This window comes from Penaeus japonicus, unplaced genomic scaffold, assembly GCF_977035675.1.
Source record: "Penaeus japonicus unplaced genomic scaffold, GWHDUDI00000001_assembly GWHDUDI00000042, whole genome shotgun sequence".
Lineage (NCBI taxonomy): Eukaryota > Metazoa > Arthropoda > Malacostraca > Decapoda > Penaeidae > Penaeus > Penaeus japonicus.
In genome coordinates, this window is record NW_028234444.1 from 16,439,709 (window position 1) to 16,459,879 (window position 20,171).

The 20,171-nt window shown below is 38.6% G+C and overlaps 1 protein-coding gene across 1 annotated transcript in view; it reads right to left on the minus strand.

The window, feature by feature from the left end:
- Window positions 1-20,171, minus strand: part of LOC122266246 (solute carrier family 2, facilitated glucose transporter member 1) — an 89,316-nt gene that overhangs the window by 657 nt on the left and 68,488 nt on the right. Inside the window, exons 3-9 of the mRNA XM_086534668.1 lie at window positions 9,471-9,569; window positions 5,621-5,802; window positions 5,058-5,298; window positions 4,620-4,791; window positions 4,121-4,308; window positions 3,381-3,800; window positions 1-3,053 (exon numbers count right to left, since the gene is read on the minus strand). The exon at window positions 1-3,053 is cut by the window's left edge and continues 657 nt beyond it. Coding sequence (XP_086390794.1) covers window positions 2,901-3,053; window positions 3,381-3,800; window positions 4,121-4,308; window positions 4,620-4,791; window positions 5,058-5,298; window positions 5,621-5,802; window positions 9,471-9,569 — 1,455 coding nt within the window. The 3' untranslated portion in view covers window positions 1-2,900. The remainder of the gene's footprint in view (window positions 3,054-3,380; window positions 3,801-4,120; window positions 4,309-4,619; window positions 4,792-5,057; window positions 5,299-5,620; window positions 5,803-9,470; window positions 9,570-20,171) is intronic.

Genomic DNA, 20,171 nt, shown 5'->3' on the forward strand with positions numbered 1-20,171 from the left:
TTGTCGATGCAGCATATCATCTCAAATAATAGTGCCGATATATTCAGGAAAAAAATATATAATAATTTTCAAAAATTCACAGCTGAATCTTCACACATTTCGGTACAGTCCCCTCTCTTACTAATAATATAACATGACAGTCCAAATTAACAGCATCAGAATGTTCACCCTGGATAACAAAATTTCAAAATTTCAAAATTTCATAATTTCATAATTTCATAATTTTGACTGACGTTATGCTCCTTTTTTTGTGTATCACTGAACAATGCTTATTCCTACTGAATAACCTCTCTCGTTTTTTTTTACAACAAACAGTGAACCATCAGAGAAAATTACATCTCAACAAAGCCTACTAAAGTGGCCCATACATTTGGAATAAATTCACATACGAATTTCAACAACAAAATACATTCAACTGACTACAAATTCTTCGTTTCGTCATCATCAAGTGATATGTAAATCTAATCAATTGGCCTCTTGCAACTTGCAACACTATTCTCCCGAATATATATATAAAAAAAAGGTCTTGAATGTAGTTGCATGCAATGATGTTGATTAAATGATATGATAATGTGTATTATCTTAATTGGAATCCAGAGAAATAAATACACTTGAATAGTAATCTTATATTACTAAAACATGAGTATAATTTGATGTTGATGCCTTTGTAGAATTCAATATAGACAAGCGGCTCATTAATGAGTATGAGTTCAGCTTTTATAAATTACAAAGTACATCATCTCCTGAAATACGTTTGTCATGTTGAGGCTTATTTAACAAAGGAAAAAATAAACTAAACATAAAAGTTAATCTCGTGGCAAAGGAAGTCATCAAAGCAAATAATGAAAAAATTAAAATGGTATCATATAACGAACTATTTTGTTATCTACTTGTTGCATGAAGGAAAAAAAAAGAATATTGTCTCTTGATTCATTGTACTCGAAAGTTACTGACGCTCGATAATAAAAAAGAACAACAAATTGACATAAAAGCCATTATCAAGAGAAGGTTCGTCTTATAGCTGTAAATTAACACGTGACTAGATGAAAACAGGAATGAAATTCAAATCTACAAGACACTGTAAACAGTCACTGAGCATGGCGTAAACTGCTCTCATACGGTAAGGCAGAATCCGCGTTCATTCATCTCGACTCCTCAATGAAGCCAAAACGCGAATTGACGAAAACGTAACACCATGAACCAGCGCCCACCTGACCAGGAGATTCGCGTGCTGCCATCTAGCGGTGGGACGTGGAAAAATAAATAGGTGTTGTTTCTTTTAATTCATCAGCTTGCCGCTAGATGGCTCTTTGCGAGGATGAACGCTAGCGCTGCTTAATTGTTTTCTATGTTTTCTCTCTCACAGATATTTTCTCTGTTTCTCTTTGGGGGAAACGTTGGGAAGGAGGGAGATTATGATGGAGGTTACTCCTTTTTTCCGTCTTATATACATATTTATATACATGCTTAAATATATTTATATATATAAACATGTTCTCTCAGAAAATAAAATAAAGAGGGGGAAACTCAGGACTGTCTATTCAGGTGATCGTGTGATGCAATACTGCTTGAATGTCAAAGTAAAAAAATAATTTCTACAGTGTTGTGCTATGGATAAGTTAGGAGGTAAATAAGCACGACTCGAAGGATAAACCGGGAAGGAGAAAGCGAATGAAAGACAGACGAAAGATTGGAAGGCAGAAGAACCCACATTAATTTCGTGTTTTTTTTTCGAAGCGTTTTCCTCCTGCACTCGAGCAAATATTACACGGAAACAATATATACATCAATGTTGATATGGCTTCCCTTCGCTCAGACATAAACACGAGATGTTCCAATATATACAATCGTTTATATGACTCATCATAAGAGAAGGAAAAGTGCTTGAAAATAGCTGATAATGTATACAATTGCCTTTCCAATTTTAGTCTATATTTAAAAGACGAGGAAAAGGAGTTAGCAGTTGCAAAAGACTCATTATTAAAGTTGTCTGAAACTCTGAGTGATTTGCACTGCCCGCAATAGTGAAGGCTAAGGGAAACCGTATTTGATTGACGTTAACTTCTAGAATTCGATAGATGAATATTTCCCTCCTTATTCATTTTTGAAACCCCATCACAATTCCCAAATATAACATTTAACATATTTTTTTTTCACAAAAAATACTCTCCTATTAGCAAAGTTTATATCACACAATGAAGGAAGGCAAAGCCAGCCACAGTTTCTATTCTTCTTTCACTTATACATAAAAAAAGAATAACGCAAAGTGACTCCCCGCTTTCAAAGAGTATCGAATCATCCTGTAAGACTCTGCATCCCTTTAAAGGCGATTGAATCCCAAGGCGTTTATTGCTGTGCTGGAAAACCCTCTTGGACCTTTCTCTTGGGATGTGAAGACTAAAAAAATTGAAAAAAAAGACAGCGATGTGGTGTCCTCCATTTCAACAGCCAAATATAAACTTCCACAAGTCTACGGCACATGATAATTAAGACGTCACAACACCTACGCTCTAGAAAATAAAACGGAGAAAATCTGATCGAAGCTACGTGGAGCAAAGAGGATTCGGCTCTTCCGCCTCCACACGAAGACGTATCAGTTCTTCGGCGATTCGGAAGATCCTCTTCAGTTCTAAATGACCTTTGAATGCCCGACCTTTGAGCCCAAGACAAAGCCGGCTCATGTCTCAAATGAATGACGAAGAAAAAAAACAACAGACAGACAGGAAGATCGCAAGTGCCACAAAAAAAAAGAACTCGCGACCCATCCCACTGACGTCACAACTATGTACACACTTATCTTTTTTCTTCTTTTCTCCTCTCATCTCTCTCCTTAAAGTGTCACACTGAATGTCTCACTTCTCTTTTGCTCCGGAGGGAACGGCGGAAATGATTCAAGCGCCTCACACGCTGTTACCGCCATAAGCCGACTGCTTGAAGATGGCTGTGATCTCGTCGATGGTGCGGCCCTTCGTCTCTGGAACCTTCTTCCACGTGAACAAGATGAACAAGGAGAGAAGGACGACGAAGATAAGGAACACGTACGGGCCGATAATCTGGAAAAGAAAACGGGGGGTTATGAATCACCGCGAAACATCAATCAACTGTCTTCCGAAGACGAGTACTACAAAAAGGGTTTCTTCTTGAATAAATAAATATGGTTTTAAATAAAGCTCGAATTTCTTCTCATAAAACTCTAATTTCTTCTCATAAAACTCTAATTCCTTCTCATAAAACTCTAATTCCTTCTCATAAAACTTTCTTCTCATGAAACTCTTATTTCTTCTCATAAAAGTCATTATCCAATAACTTATTATCCTATCTGCTTCACATCATCGCCGCTCTCGCAACAGGAAGTTCACAAAGCGGTCCCCGCAACTCACCTCCTGGATAGGGAGGAACCCGAGGCCGACGATGAAGGCAGCCGTCCAGTTGACGGCCACGGCGATGGAGGAGGCGACGGGGCGGGCGTTCTGGGCGAAGAGCTCGGTGACGAGGAACCAGGGGATGGATCCGGGTCCGACGGCGAACATGACGACGAAGAAGATGACGAGGAAGATGGACAGGAAGCTGATCCAGGAGGCGTAGTCCTTGAGCATGAGGCAGATGAACAAGAGCAGCACGTCGACCAACATGCCGAAGAGACCAGCGAGCATGAGCGTCTTTCGGCCGAACTTCTCTACCATGACGAGGGAGCAGATGGTCATGAGCACGTTCATGGTTCCCATGGCGATGGTTGCGTTCAGGGAGGCTTCGTCGCTCAGGCCAGCTGCCAAGTAGATTTTGGTGGAGAAGAAGATGACCTGGAAGAGGGCATTCATGTTAGAAGAAAGGTGTGTGGATATGCTGACGATTCTGCAAGTCTGGGGGGAATTATGCTCTTAATGAACTGCATAGTTTTGTTGCTAGTATTCAAAAAGGTATATATCACGGTAGCAAAAATAAATTCTTGTAAATTACCATCCATCTCATCAATACAACCATACACATCATCACAATCTTCTCAACTACATCATCACAATCTTCTCAAATCCGTGAACCATTAGGGATCTCACCGATGCACACACACACACACACACACACACACACACACACACACACACACACACACTCAAATACTCACAGCGTTAATGCCGGAGAGCTGCTGGGCGAGCATCATCATCATCGAGATGACCAGAGGGATGCGGAGGGTCGGGTTGGTGGTGATCTCGCGGAGGGACACGTGAGGAACCAGTTTCGCGGCTTCGGCTTCGTTCCTCATTTCGCCCATCTCTTCTTGCACGTTGCTTGTGTCACGGAGCCAAGTGAGCGCTGCAGAAGGGAGAAGAAAAAGGTGAAAAAAGAGGTGGATGGGACTGCGCCAGTGGCCATGGTCTTTGAGGAACCTTTAGGAAGTGGTGAAGCTGTTTGTAGGTTTATTTCATTACTGATTCATGTAAGGATTTTTTTTTTTTACGTATACAATCAAAATCATGAATAATCCATTCCGCGATTTTTTTAAATCACAATATAAAATCATGAAACGGAATGATAAGAAAGAAAAAAAAATCAACAAACCATGAAATTCCTACACGAAACAAAGTCGAAAACATAAAAGATAGAAAAGCCCACACCCAACCCACCTCGCTGGGCAGAAATGGCTTCCTCCTTGTTAATGAGAAGGTACTTGGGGGATTCAGGGCAGATTGGCAGAGTCACCAGCTGGAAGACGGCAGGCAGAGCAGTCAAGGCGAGAAGGATGGGCCACAAGTCTACGGTTCCGAGGATGGATTCAAGACCCATGATCTGCGAGAACTGTGAGGGACGAAGAAGAGGAACGCGGTTATTTCGAACACTTTCTTGTGTTGTTGTAGCAACAGTGATTAATATTCTCTCACACGTTTACTTTATCTATATCTGCTTGCAACATACACGAAAAAAAATGTAAGCAAGCTCCCCTATTTTTGGAAAACAAACTCCCTCAACATGAATATCGTAATATATAATCTTTTGAAAACAGACGAGTTCCCCCATAACCCCTCCGAAATAACCCCGTTTTCTAAAAGACTTTCCCGACTCACCAGAATGGAGATCGTGACGACCAGCTGGTAGACGGTGCCGATGGCGCCGCGGAGGTTGATGGGCGCAATTTCCGACAGGTACATCGGGGCGAGACCGGCGTTGAGACCGTTGTTGATGCCGATGAAGAAGCGGCCGATGATAACCATGATGTAAGAGTTGGCCAACTTGCAGAAACCGAAGAAAATCGCAGCGATGATGGCGAAGACGTTGTTCACGAGGAGACCTCCTTTCCGGCCGAACCTGAGAGGAGGAAGTGGACGAAGTTCGTTAGCCGTTAGTCGATCTACAATCCCCCGATGAATTAAATAAACAGAAATACTAACCAGAAATCCATAAAAACAATAGAAATAAAAATAACGAACGAGCAATATCTAAAAAAAAGAGTAGAAAGAGATACCTAAAAGCAATATCACGGAGAGAGAGAGAGAGAGAGAGAGAGAGAGAGAGAGAGAGAGAGAGAGAGAGAGAGAGAGAGAGAGAGAGAGAGAGAGAGAGAGAGAGAGAGAGAGAGAGAGAGAGAGAGAAAGAGAGAAAGAAAACAAAAACAAAAGAAGAACCTCACCTGTTCGCGAAGAAGCCCGTGAGTGACCCGCCGATCATGCCACCCACACAATAGATGGACACTATAATCGACACAATCATCGTCGTTTCGCTCTTGTCCATGTAAGTCCTCGTGCCGTTGGAAATCGTGTCGTTTAGCTCGTTCTCCGTTGAGCTCGTTTCGTTCAACCAGTCCTCGATCAGCTGAGGAAACAAAAGAAGGATGTTAACGTCTCTGGCGCTGAAAAAGGGAGGGAATTTGATGCTGTTTTGTTTTTTTTCTGGATGTGTTGGAGGCAGCGAGTGGAATGAGTAATATGTTATAAACTGACTATTGTCTTTCTTTGTATAGTGTTAAGAAGGAAGTATTTCGAGTCAAGGCCTAACAATTTCTTTCTTTCTTTTTATCGTCAGTTCATGATTGAAATTCCGCGGCTTCAGTACCGTAGATAACCCTCATCCTGTGACTATCTAATCGCGATTAAAACGGATTATTTATTGTTTTCCAGGAAAGAAAACACAAGACTAATGTTACGCTTTTGTCCTCGGCTGATATAGTAAGGTAAGAAGGCCGATTTCCTCCCAAACCGGTTTAACTTAGGAAAGGCTTTGAGAGTCAGTTTACACGGGGCAACGATCACCTTATCAGACAAGAGGAAGAAGAAGAAGGTGGAGGAGGAGGAGGAGGAGGAGGAGGAGGAGGAGGAGGAGGAGGAGGAGAAGAAGAAGAAGAAGAAGAAGAAGAAGAAGAAGAAGAAGAAGGAGGAGAAGGAGAAGGAAAAGAAGAAGAACAAGAAAAATAGGTAGACAGGATAGAGGAAAAGGAAGAAGAATGAATAGAAGGAGAGGAGAACAAAATGAAGAAAGAAGAACAAGGATAAAGAGGACGGGAAAGAAGAAACAAAATATAGGAAAGGAAGAGAAGATAAACTTTGTGCTTGTGACTTACTGGACTAGATTTCTGGGCTTATAGCCGGTGTCACCATTGAAGCCATACAAAGTCGAGAGTGTTAGAGAGAAAAATAGAACAAAAACGGACAAAGAGGTAGGGAAGAAAGAGAGAATGAGAGAGAGAGAGAGAGAGAGAGAGAGAGAGAGAGAGAGAGAGAGAGAGAGAGAGAGAGAGAGAGAGAGAGAGAGAGAGAGAGAGAGAGAGAGAGAGAGAGAGAGAGAGAGAGAGAGAGAGAGAGAGAGAGAGAGAGAGAGAGAGGTTTTCTTCATCTCTCCCGCCAGTGTATTAAAGCTTGTATGTAAAGAGAATTTAATATGATTTACCTAACAACACATCTTTTGGGGAAAGATGGCATTCCGGCGACCCAATAATAGCATTCAAGGTTATCGATTTAGCGCTAACCTCTTCCTACTAGTTCTCATACTAGCCATTGTAAGTTTACTTTCATCGCAGATTAGTGTAAATGGGGTAAGTATACCAATCATTTTGCAGAAATTTCAAAATGTAATTTTTCTCCCGTGTGGATATGAAGTCAAACTGAAGCCGGAGTGTCGAGATTCGGAGAGGGTGACTCGTCCGAGCCGGCAAGTCGTGCCCCCAAGACGGATGACTCTGATTGGTCGAGAGGAAAGGCGGTGTCCGAAACCGAACAGCTGGCACCCGCGAGGAATATCTGATACTATTTCCTGTGTTTGTCAAATACTTGTAAACTTACATCATATCTCGCCCGACATTAGTGCTTGGAGGGGCAGCATTTCTTCATCAACCCCGTAGCAATATCCTGCAATAATCCTGACCATCCTTACGTTACACTTAACAACCAAAAAATAAAAAAAACCCTTTCTATACAACCGAATCCTATTCATCCCATACACAAACATCTAAAAAAAACGAAGCAAAGATACAATAATATCTCATACAAGCCTACGTTTCCGTCGCGACCTCGTGTTCAAAAACCTGTAGAGACACAGCATAGCCACAGCATCGCGTTAAGAAAAGTGTATATTCAGCAGAGAGCAGTTGCCAAGGTTTCTGAAACACCGAGTTGGTTGCTCTCGATTCTGCTGCTATCACGAGGTGTTCATTGTGTCAAAAGATCGAGGGTATGAACTGCTATTAATATGCGCCTTATGGCCTGAGCTTATTGGCTGGGTGGGTTTGATTTATTTATTTATTTATTTATTTATTTTTTGATGGATGTACGGCCGTGGTGACTGTTTTGTTTTATAATTAGAAAATGTGATTAGCTTTCTCTAAGGTAATTAGCTATCTTTCTGAAGCCGAGATGAAGAGAGAGATTGAAAAAAAAAATGATGACAAAAGTCAAATGCAACTAGACTAAGGTCAACATACCCCAGAAACCACGTGAGCTGTCATTCTAAGAAGAAAAAAAGGAGAGAGAGAGAAAGAAAGAAAGAGAGAGAGAGAGAGAGGCAGAGACAGAGGGGGGGGGGGGGGAAGGGGATAAAAAAGAAAGACAAAAAGAGGAATATGGCATCTAACGTGGGGAACAAGTCACGTGGCAACATTTTGGCAACCCTACCTCAGAGTCAGTCCATTTTTAACAGTAGTAGTCTTGTGCCAGCTAGGGAGAAAAGACTCTATTTTTTCTTCATCTCTTTTCGCATTGACAGCTCATTTAAAGCTTTTTTTTTTCTTTTTTTAATAGTTACTTTCTTTACGAATGATAGGCTTCATCTTCTTCTTAGTGTAGAAATATTTGATAGACAAACTGGGAAATGAATGAACGTGTCAGACACTCGCTACGATGCATTCCTAACATTTGTAAAAGACAGACAGCAAGAGACAGAGGGAGGGGAAGGTAGCAGATATAGTGAGAGAGGGAGGGAGGGAGAGAGAGAGAGAGAGAGAGAGAGAGAGAGAGAGAGAGAGAGAGAGAGAGAGAGAGAGAGAGAGAGAGAGAGAGAGAGAGAGAGAGAGAGAGAGAAATAAATAAAGAGAGAAAGAGAGACAGAGAGAGAGAAATAGGTAGAGGAATAGAAATAAAGAGAGAGAGATAGGAAAAGAGAAATAAAGAGAGAGAGAGAGAGAGAGAGAGAGAGAGAGAGAGAGAGAGAGAGAGAGAGAGAGAGAGAGAGAGAGAGAGAGAGAGAGAGAGAGAGAGAGAGAGAAAGAGAGAGCGAGCGAGTGGGTTGGCATAGTAGTATAAACCGGTTAAAGTTAACACTTTCCTTGCCAGCGAAAGAGAGGGCCTTAGAGCGCAAAGAGGAACGAGATAGGCCTAAGTCATGTTCCGATGAGCATGACATTTCCTGACGTCATTACCTTCCTGTCATTAGGTAAGGGGATGTACTATTCATGTCGCTAAAACTGGATTGAGTTCAAGGGATAGACTAGCACGTGTCCCATTCATATAAAGTAAAGTCAATTTTCAAGATCTTAACGGTCTGATATACATATGCATATATTTATGTGTGTATATATATGTATATATATATATATATATATATATATATATATATATATATATATATAGGTATATCTATCTATCTATCTATCTATCTATATATATATATACATATACACACACACCTATACATACATACATACATATATATATATATATATATATATATATATATATATATATATATATACATACATATATATACACACATAATATAACTTTACTTTATATATATATATATATATATATATATATATATATATATATATATATATATATATGCATGTATATACAAATATATATACATACATATATATATATATATATATATACATATATATTTATATTTATATTTATATATATTTATATATATATTTATATATATATTTATCTATCTATCTATCTATCTATCTATCTATCTATCTATCTATCTATATATATATATATGTATATATATACACACATAAGAAGGTAACCCGTGCTATTACTCACCCCAAGAGGCGCGTTCATGACACCCAAGTTGTAGCCATGCTGAAAGGCGGACCCGAAGGCGGCCGCCGCAATGGCGAAGGCGAGCCGGGCGTTCAGCCCCTGAAACGAAAAGAAAAGATATATTAAGTAACTACAATTCTGTAATAAGGGTGACATGAAAAAAAAAAAAATGAAACTAAGCTAAAAAAAAAAAAAGAAAAAAAAAAAAAAAAAAAAAAAAAAAAAAAAATAGGAGACACTTAAAATATACACAAACAAATTATAGACGTTAATCTACAAGCACGGATGAGCACCTCCTGAAAACCAGTTTCCAACACGCAAGGAGCCGTAACACGAAATGCCTGTCTACACCATCGAGTTTTTGGCTCGTGTTAAACTCAAGGTTTCTCATCCAACGGGAACTGTCTTGCTCGACTCCGCCCTTTGCTAAATGTCGGGCTGGGATGATCGTTCGAGTTATAACAAATTTCCAGGCGGGGTTAAAGTGTTCTTATACGGCTAGAGATAGGGGGTGGGATGTTCTTATAGAGATAGGGGTGGGGTCTATAGTCAGGGATAAAGGGTAAAGTATACTGTAGGCTGTTGTTGGCATGTTTAAAAAAAAGGTGAAATACAGGTTTCTCGCAACCAGACGGCCCTCAAACCTCACAGTGGGATAATAGCAGGGAGAGGTGACCAACCTGTTATGTCGCGAGCACAAAATATTATTCGTAATCTTTCTCAAAATAGATATTGGTATTGTTTCTTTCTCTTTTCTATGGGATAGAAAAAAACATTACTATTGTTACTGAAGGAGAATGACAACAATAAGAAAATAACAGTAATAACTTTCTCGTGAATATAGATGGAAGTATGAATACCTCAAAAAAAAAAGTAATAACAATCCTCTTTTTTCTTTGGCAAATCCTGTATAATCTAGACTAAGGTAGGATATACAAGGAAGGTCAGGAGTCTTTGCCAAGGAAGGCTGGATTCTGCTGGAAATATGCAGACGACCTTGAGTGAACTGTGAGAAAGAGGGGGGATCTGTGTCTACTCATGTCTAGGCCTATGAGAAACCGGATAGCACTCCCTCTGATTTTAATGTATGCTTTCCTATCTTCCAAATGAAGTTTGTATGAATAATATATCCGATTGCATCTATATTCAGCGGCTGATCGAGTTCATTAAGTCGCTAATTATCGCGAACTGTTCGTGTGGCAACGCGTGTGGAGTTGCCAAGGTGTGATTTTATTGATTTTCTCGCAAGTATTGTAATTATGATTGGATGCGATATAATCATTGATTTTTAGTGATTTACTAACATTATGAATATGTATATGTATATATATATATATATATATATATATATATATATATATATATATATATATATATATATATATATATTTCTGTGTGTGTGGGTTTGGGTGTAGGTGTGGGTATGGGTGTGTGTGGGTGTGTGTGTGTGTGTGTGGGGGGGGGTATTATCCTTCTACTTTACTTTACCAATGTTTCTTGTCTTTGTTCTGTAATATTTACAACATAATGGATATGTACTGTAATTTAGCTGTTAGACAAATAGTCAATTAATTAATAAAATTTAGACGATACTATTAGAATACCTACACATGATCCTAATGGTTTGGTCATGAAATATCAAATATTTTTTGTTCTTTTAAACACCACTAGCGTAACACCAAGGAAAAATAATACTTTAAAACTGATATAATAACACAGCATTAATGAAAATGATAATGGCAATAATTTTGACGATAGCATTAATAGCAATAGTAATAATTATAATCATGCATAGGTACCAGTGCAGTGCATGATTTCTGCAATGAGAGAAAATGCAGACTCTTTGGCAGTAGCTTCGACGAGTGGATGTTGCCAGAAGAATTTGCAAATGAATGCAAGATACAAGAGACGCTGATAAAGGGAGATAGATAGGTAGAGATAAATAGATAGGCAGATATATATATATATATATATATATATATATATATACATATATATATATATATATATATATATATATATATATATATATATATATATATATATAGAGAGAGAGAGAGAGAGAGAGAGAGAGAGAGAGAGATAGATAGAGAGAGAGATAGAGAGAGAGATAGATAGATAGAGAGAGAGAGAGAGAGAGAGAGAGAGAGAGAGAGAGAGAGAGAGAGAGAGAGAGAGAGAGAGAGAGAGAGAGAGAGAGAGAGAGAGAGAGAGAGAGAAGAGAGAGAGGAGAGAGAGAGAGAGAGAGAGGAGAGAGAGAGAGAGAGAGAGAGAGAGAGAGAGAGAGAGAGAGAGAGAGAGAGAGAGAGAGAGAGAGAGAGAGAGAGAGAGAGAGAGAGAGAGAGAGAGAGAGAGATTGTGCTTGGTCAGTACTATCTTGCAGCCTTCAAGTAGTTTGTCGTGTACCTTGCTTGGAGTTTATAAAATACATTTTGCCATCTTGTATTGTTGTATTTCTTTACAACCTTATATTTCTACTTTGATAATTTCTAAGTCGAAAGGGAAATAGTCGGAGAATCAGTGAGCTTTAGGATTTATGAAATTTAATCTCAGATTACCTCGGAAGCATATTATTTATTCCATTTTCTTTAAATAACTAAAAAAAAATAGAAGAAAATGGGATATCCTCCTTACCTGACCCCCAACTAAACCAAATCAGCGGTTTCCAGGCTAAGGTACCCACAGTGTCTCGAAACTAAGTGCCAAATGTTGCTGTTCTTTTGGTACGTGTCCAAACAAAGGGTTTGGACACGTACTGAATGAGCCTTGTGCTACCTCAACACCTCTCTTGCTCTGAGTTTTCAGTGCTGAGTAGATTTAGGAGTCAGCTTCGCCTCTTTAAACACGTCAGCTGATTAGACGAGTTCTAGACAATTAAAAAGCTTACTCGTTCATATCTTTTTTCGATAGGGGTTTTGAAGGTCTAATGAGCTAAGTTTTTTTTTTCGAGAAGGGAATGAGGAAAAATATTGATAACTGGAATGGTGGTGACTGGTGATGATGTAGATACTATGGTGATAATAGTACTGATAATAATAATGGTATTTGATGATGTTGATAATACTGACAATGCAGTTGATGTTGATGATAAGTAAGGCAGTGATGGGCGAAGGAGATTGAGAAAGTGTCACTTGAATTATTGCGTCTGATAAAAGTCTATCCGAAATTTCTTCCAAAATCTTGCCAAAAGGAACTAAAACTTACTAAACTGAATGAATTACCAGACTTCGAGATACAGTAATACATTTGCATAAGTTCTTTCTGTATGTAACTTCCCAAACTCCTAAACTTCAAAACTTCATTTAAGAAGTTTCGTGTAGACAGAAATGAGGTTATATTAATGTATTATGAGTCAAAATTGCACTTTATTCAAATTCTTGTTTTCCTCTGACAAATGGACTGTTTTTTATCACCATTATTACATTTCATACCCGTTCCTCTTTATTGTCATTATTGCTTTGTTCTTCTTCTTTTCTCGTTTTTCATCCTTTTATTTCTCCCTTTATCATCACTGTTTTTCTCTCGTCTCTTTCTAGTTTTCAGTTTTCTATACGTTTCTCTTCTCTTTCATTCTTTTTTTTCACCACTTCTCTCTCATTATTCTTCCATTCATCTTTCTACGTCACTCTTTCGTAAAATTTTTCTGCGCACCTTAGTCGACAGCTGGCAAGGGGTGGCGATAGTGTGGTAGACTTTTTTTTATCCAATTTATTTTATTTTTGTTTAGTTCATTCCTTTGTTACTCTCTCTCTTTCTCTCTCTCTCACTCTCTCTCTCTCTCTCTCTCTCTCTCTCTCTATCTCTTTCTCTCTCTCTCTCTCTCTCTTTCTCTCTCTCTCTCTCTCTCACTCTGTCCTTCTAGCTATTGGTTAGTCTATTTCATATAGATAGTTAACTAACTTTTTTATATTTTCTTTTTCCTCTTTTCTCTCCCTCTATTCCTTTTTATTTCCCTCCCTTCCTCTCTCTATTTCTTTCTCTTTCTGCCTCTCTCACTCTCCCTCCCTCCCTACCTCCCTCTCTCCCTCCCTCTCCCTCTCTCCCTCCATCTCTCTCCTTCCATCTCCCTCCCTCCCTCTTCCTCTCCCTCCATCTCTCCCCCCCTCTCTCTCTCTTTCCCACTCTACCAACCACCTCCCCACGTGACTAATTAACAAAGGAAGTTGACCTGATTGCCTCAATCGAATCGAATTATCCAAGCCAGTATTACGAGGCTCCTGAAATTCAACAACATCAGCACGTTATTGTTGTTATTGAAGCTCGTCCTTGTCGGTATGTGGATAACACAGGTGTGCTGTGATCAACAGGTGAGGAGGGGGCAGGGGGGAAAGGGATGAGGGGCGGGGGAGAAGGAGGGCCGGGGGCCGTTAACAGGTGTACAGGTGTTCACAGGTGTGCTGTGTGGGAGGGAGAGAGATGAGGGTTTCGGTGGGTGTGGAGGGGTAGGTGGTGGGGGTGGAGGGGTAGGGGAGGTGGGGGAGGGGGGGACCTGGCACTGACCTGCGTTCTTTTTTTTCCAAAATGAACGGGGAATTTTAAAAATTTCATTCTGTGTCTTCCTTCCTGATAGAATTAATCAATTCAACTAAAAAAAACCTTTACTATTTATTATTGGAAAAATATCATAGCCTTGACTTCTGGGCGAGAAGAGGAAAGAAAAAAATATCTTACGAATGAAACGCACTGAATTTCTGACACTAAAAGGGAAGAGAGATAGATAACACGACAAAATAAGAGAGGGAGACAGAGAGACAGAGACAGAGAGAGAGAGAGAGAGAGAGAGAGAGAGAGAGAGAGAGAGAGAGAGAGAGAGAGAGAGAGAGAGAGAGAGAGAGAGAGAGGAGAGAGAGAGAGAGAGAGAGAGAGAGAGAGAGAGGAGAGAGAGAGAGAGAGGAGAGAGAGAGAGAGAGAGAGAGAGAGAGAGAGAGAGAGAGAGAGAGGCAGACAGACAGAGAGATAGAGAGGTATATATATATATATATATATATATATATATATATATATATATATATATATATATATATATATATATATATATGTGTGTGTGTGTGTGTGTGTGTGTGTGTATATATATGTATATAATATAATATAATACATATATATATAGATAGATAGATAGATAGATATATATAGAGAGGGGTAAAGAGAGAGAGAGAAATACTTGTCGATTTTATGCCCAAGATACCGATAAGAAACCTTAGCACCTCTGTAAGCATGTAGTGAAATTACAAGCGAGGGAGCCGTTTTCTCCTTATCAAGACCCATTGACGTGTGAGAGAGATTATCAGCGGAAATGCGAGACATTTCTCTCTAGGCAGAGGATGGAATTGTGTGGAATCCTATCAATTATGAAGAGAGAGCGAGAGAAGGAGAGAAAGAGAGGGAACGAGAGAGAGAGAGAGAGAGAGAGAGAGAGAGAGAGAGAGAGAGAGAGAGAGAGAGAGAGAGAGAGAGAGAGAGAGAGAGAGAGAGAGAGAGAGAGAGAGAATATAATATATATATATATATATATTCATTTATCTATCTATCTATCTATCTATCTATCTATCTATCTATCTATCTATATACATATATATATATATATAAAATTTATCTATCTATATATCTATCTATATATATTTATATATATATATTCATATATATAAATATATATATATATATATATATATATATATATATATATATATATATATATATATATTATATATATATATATAGAGAGAGAGAGAGAGAGAGAGAGAGAGAGAGAGAGATTGAGAGAAAGAGAAAGAGAGAGAAAGAGCAAGAGAGAGAAAGAGCAAGAGCGAGGCAGGCAGGCAGGTGCTGACGTAACATTCTTCACTCTCCCGCCACACCGCAAGTTACCAGAGTCGTCTGGGATGGAAACCGCAGCACAAAATAATTCTGATTTTCCTCTTCTTTAAAGAAGAAAAAACACGTGTCTTTTTATGTATGTAATTGCAAATTGATTAAATTTTCTTGTTTCCAGATTTCTTTAGCGATGGGCACTTTGCATAATAAGATTCACTTCAGATGAATTTCAGGATTGCAATTCTAACCGACGAAGATGCAGTATCATCAAATCAGAATAAACAGAAGGATAAATGATAAAAAAAGGCTATCTTACCCCTATTGAAATGATGACCATCTTGCTAGGCTTCTAGTCTCAACGGATCGAAGAAAACCGCGTTGGTATAGCACTGTCTTCCTCTGTATAGTTCACTTCCAGACCAAAACTTCGAACTGTCTGTCTTCGGTCTGTCTATCGAAACCAAATCCTGATGACACTTCGAGAGTCCTCAATGAATTGGTTCTGACAGGATCGGTGTCTAGTAAGAACTAAAGTGGAAGCCGCGTTGCCCGGCGTATAAATAGCGGTCTTCATTGGGGGAGGACCTTTCTGATGACGTAGCTGGGGGGGCGGAGCTTAAAGCGAGCGAAGCCTCTCATAATTATGCGGGTTGGTAATAGCATGAGGATGTATTTCACGTATTGCATATTGCACACGAAGATGGGCGGGGGCATCGAGCTTAACGATGAAACCAGACTAACCCGAAATAATGGGGAAAAAAAAAGTAATTGTTATCTCGCACCGGTCTCTCTCTCTCTCTCTCTCTCTCCCTCTCCTCCCCTCCTACCCCCTCCTCCCTTCCCGCTCTCCACCCCCCACCTCCCCCCCCTCCCCGACCACGTGTGACGTTCGGAGAGGTACAAGTGATGCAAGTGAATTTTCCTGGCACTGCCCGGGCCCGGGGCACTGGCACTCAACCTCGTGCGACTCGTGGCATCTCTCTAGCATCTCCGATAATATTCTCATGAGTTTTGCTCACACCTGTATGCCGCTGGGGGAGGGGTGAGAGGGAGGGCGATGTAAGGCCGGGGGAGAGGGGTGGGGGAGAGGGGTGGGGGAGGGAGGGGGGATTTGTTGGTATCAGGTTGACCCCAATTTTCTTGGATGGGGCTAAATTGGGGGAAAGGGGAAGGGAGGGGGTCGATTTGATTTCTTTTCTGCAAATTTTCACCTTTTATTTAGACTACACTAGGAATAAACACACACGCACATAGGCACGTAAACAATTAAACAACACAAAATAAACACACACACCATCCATTCCCCTCTTCACACACACACTCACATACACACATACACACTCACACACATACACACACACACATACACACACACACACACACACACACACACACATACCTCCCGCCCCACACTCCCATCCACACAAGCCCCCACTCCCCACCCCTTCTACCCCCCCCCACCCATCCCCTCCCACAGTCCCCACACACTTCTCATACCCACAGCCCAGAAAACATGCCATGAGAATACGCGCATTACAACATAGGCGCCTCATGAACCGGTTTTTGCGAGTTATGAGTTTGGTGTTACGTAATTTCGCTTAGAACGTCATACTGTCGCGGTAGAAATCAAAGACAGATAGATAGATAGATAGATAGATGGATACATAGATAGATAGATAGATAGAGAGATAGAGAGATAGATAGATAGAGAGATAGATAGATAGATAGACAAATAGATAGATAGATAGATAGATAGACAAATAGATAGATAGATAGAGAGAGAGATAGATAGATAGAGAGAGAGAATGGATAGATGGGTAAATAGGTAGAGAGAAATACACACACACAAGCATGCAGATAGACAGCTAAGGACATGAATATATATATATATATATATATATATATATATGAATATATAATATATATGTATATATGTATATATATATATATATGTATATATATATATATATATATATATATATACATATATATATATATGTATATATATATATATATATATATATATATAAGTATGTATGTTTGCATTTAGATATATATATAGATAGATAGATAGATAGATAGACAGATAGAGAGAAAGAGAGAGAGAGAGAGAGAGAGAGAGAGAGAGAGAGAGAGAGAGAGAGAGAGAGAGAGAGAGAGAGAGAGAGAGAGAGAGAGAAGTATATATATATAGAGAGAGAAATATACATACATACATCCATTCATATATGCATATATGTATATATATAGATATATATATATATATATATATATATATATATATATATATATATATATATATATATACATGTAGGCTAGGAAGGAGATGAACAGATAGATAGATAGATAGATAGATGAAAACACCAAGTTGAGAGATGAAGTTGAAAAGATAAGTATAGAAGTAGGTGGATAGATGTAGATAAATAAAATAAAGAAAATACGAATAGATAAGAAGAAGAAATGGGTTTATTGATAGACAGATAGATAGACAGATATATAGATAGATGTATATTCCTAAGTAAACAAACCGATAGATTAGCTGACTGGATGATAGATATACAGTAGATATAGATATATTTGCATAAATATATGTATAGTATAGGGGTATGTTTCAGATAGATATACACTATAGATATAGCCACATAGATAGATACACATGCCCACATACACCGTATACAACATATCACATACGTTACCCAGTGATATATCCCCAGGCAAGTATATTGTATAAAAAGTAGTAAAGAACAGAAAAACAAGCAAAACTAAAATGCATCTCCATGTTTACATAATATGGCGCTGACTTTACAAGCTCACCAATCTTTGTGTTTTATGATTTTTTTTATCTTTTTAATTTAATTGTTGGTTGATTAATTCGTTTATATTGATATACTTTTGATATATCATGTATTTTTTTCTTTTTTTGTAATTTTCTTTCCTTTTTTCTTTGTTTTGTTCTTGTTTGTTTGTTTCATTGTTGTTTTCCTTTCGTGACCTTGTTCAGGGTCATCGTTGAGGTGAAGTTGGAGTGTCAAGGTCAAGGGATTGTGTTGTCATGACGACGGCGAGTGTGTGTGTTTTTTTTTCTTCTTTTTTCTTTCTTTTTTTCTTCTCTTACTCTTCCACCTCCTTCTTCCCCCTCCCGCCCCTCTTATTTTTTACTTCGTCTTCAAGATTTTCTTCGTAGTGTTTCTTTGTCTCTCCTCTTTATCGTCTTTCATCTTTCTCTTTCCTCATCATCTCATTTTTCTTATTCTTCTTCTTGTTCTTCTTTTTCATCTTCCGTTTTTTTCTTCTTCTTCTTCATTTTCTTTCGTTATCTTTATTTTCTTCAATTATCAACCCTCTTGTTTTTCTTCTTCTTCGTCCTCTTGTCATTCTCCTTTTTTCTTCTTCTTCGTCTTTATCATCTTTAGTCACTCTTCCTTTCTTTTCTTCATTTCTCTTCTTTACCTTCACCATCTTCTTCCTCTTCCTTCTTCATCTTATTTCTTCGTCTTCTCCATCTTTCTTTTTAATTTTTTTTTGTCTTCGTCAATGGCAATAAAATATGAAAGACAGAAAGAAAGGGAGAAAGAAAGAAAAAAAAAAAACATAAAATAAAAGAGAAAAAAAAAATAGAAAAAGAAAATGTTGATAAAAAATACAAGAGAAAAAATACAACAACAACAAAAAGAAACAAAACAAAGACAAGAACAAGAAACGAATATAACAATAAAAATGAAAGAAAAAAAGGAATTAAAGAAAATAATAAAAAAGACACGAACCGAAACAATGACAATAAAAGAAAGTCATATGATAAGAAAGAAATAAAGAAAGAGAGAAAGATAGAAGGAAAAACATATTTCTTAAGATGTCACACACATGACTAGCAGGGAGGGAGGAGGAGGAGGAGGAGGGAGGGAAGAGGGAAAGGGAGAGGGGGAGGAGGAGGAGGAGGGAGGGAAGAGGGAAAGGGAGAGGGAGGAGGAGGAGGGGAAGGGAGGGAAGAGGGAAAGGGAGAGGGTGGAGGAGGAAGAGGGAGGTGAGAGGAGGAGGAGGAGGGGAGGAGGGAGAGAGAAAGAGAGAGAAAGAGAGAGAAAGAGAGAGAGAGAGAGATAGAGGCAGAGAGAGAGGCAGAGAGAGAGAGAGAGAGAGAGAGAGAGAGAGAGAGAGAGAGAGAGAGAGAGAGAGAGAGAGAGAGAGAGAGAGAGAGAGAGAGAGAGGGAGAGAGAGAGAGAGAGAGAGAGGGAGAGAGAGAAAGCAAGAAAGCGAGAGAAAGTTCATGGGGAGAGGCCGAGGATGTGGAGGGGGGGGGGGTGACAACGTTTTCGACATTCTTTTTTCCAGAAAATTCCAACGGCGATAAAAAACAACGTTCTTATGTCTTTTATTATTTTTTTTTCTTTCGTGTTTCATCTTGTGCGTCACTTGTTTTTCTTGTTTTTGTTTTCTTCTTCTTCTTCTTCTATTAACAATATTCATCTGTTTAGTTGTTTTCGTTTATTTCCTATTACTATTTCTCGAATAGCCAATGATGCTAACGATAGAAAATTATATATCAGAAATTATATATCAGTTAATTGTGACAGTTCTGACAATTAGAATTACGATAATTATAATAGTGATGTTGATGATAGCAATGATAATAATAATGACGATAACGACAATAATGATAATGATAATACAAAAATAATAACGATAAGGTAATAGTGATGATAATATAATGATAATAATAACAACAATAATAACGATAATAAAAGCTAACAATGATATTAACAGTAACACATAGAACAGCAAAGACAACAAATACAAACAAAGACAGAGCAACCGGATATATCCCGCTATATCACAAACATCCTTTGCTTGGCATCATTTCCACGTCACGTCCAAGCTACTTTTTTCACGTCAAAG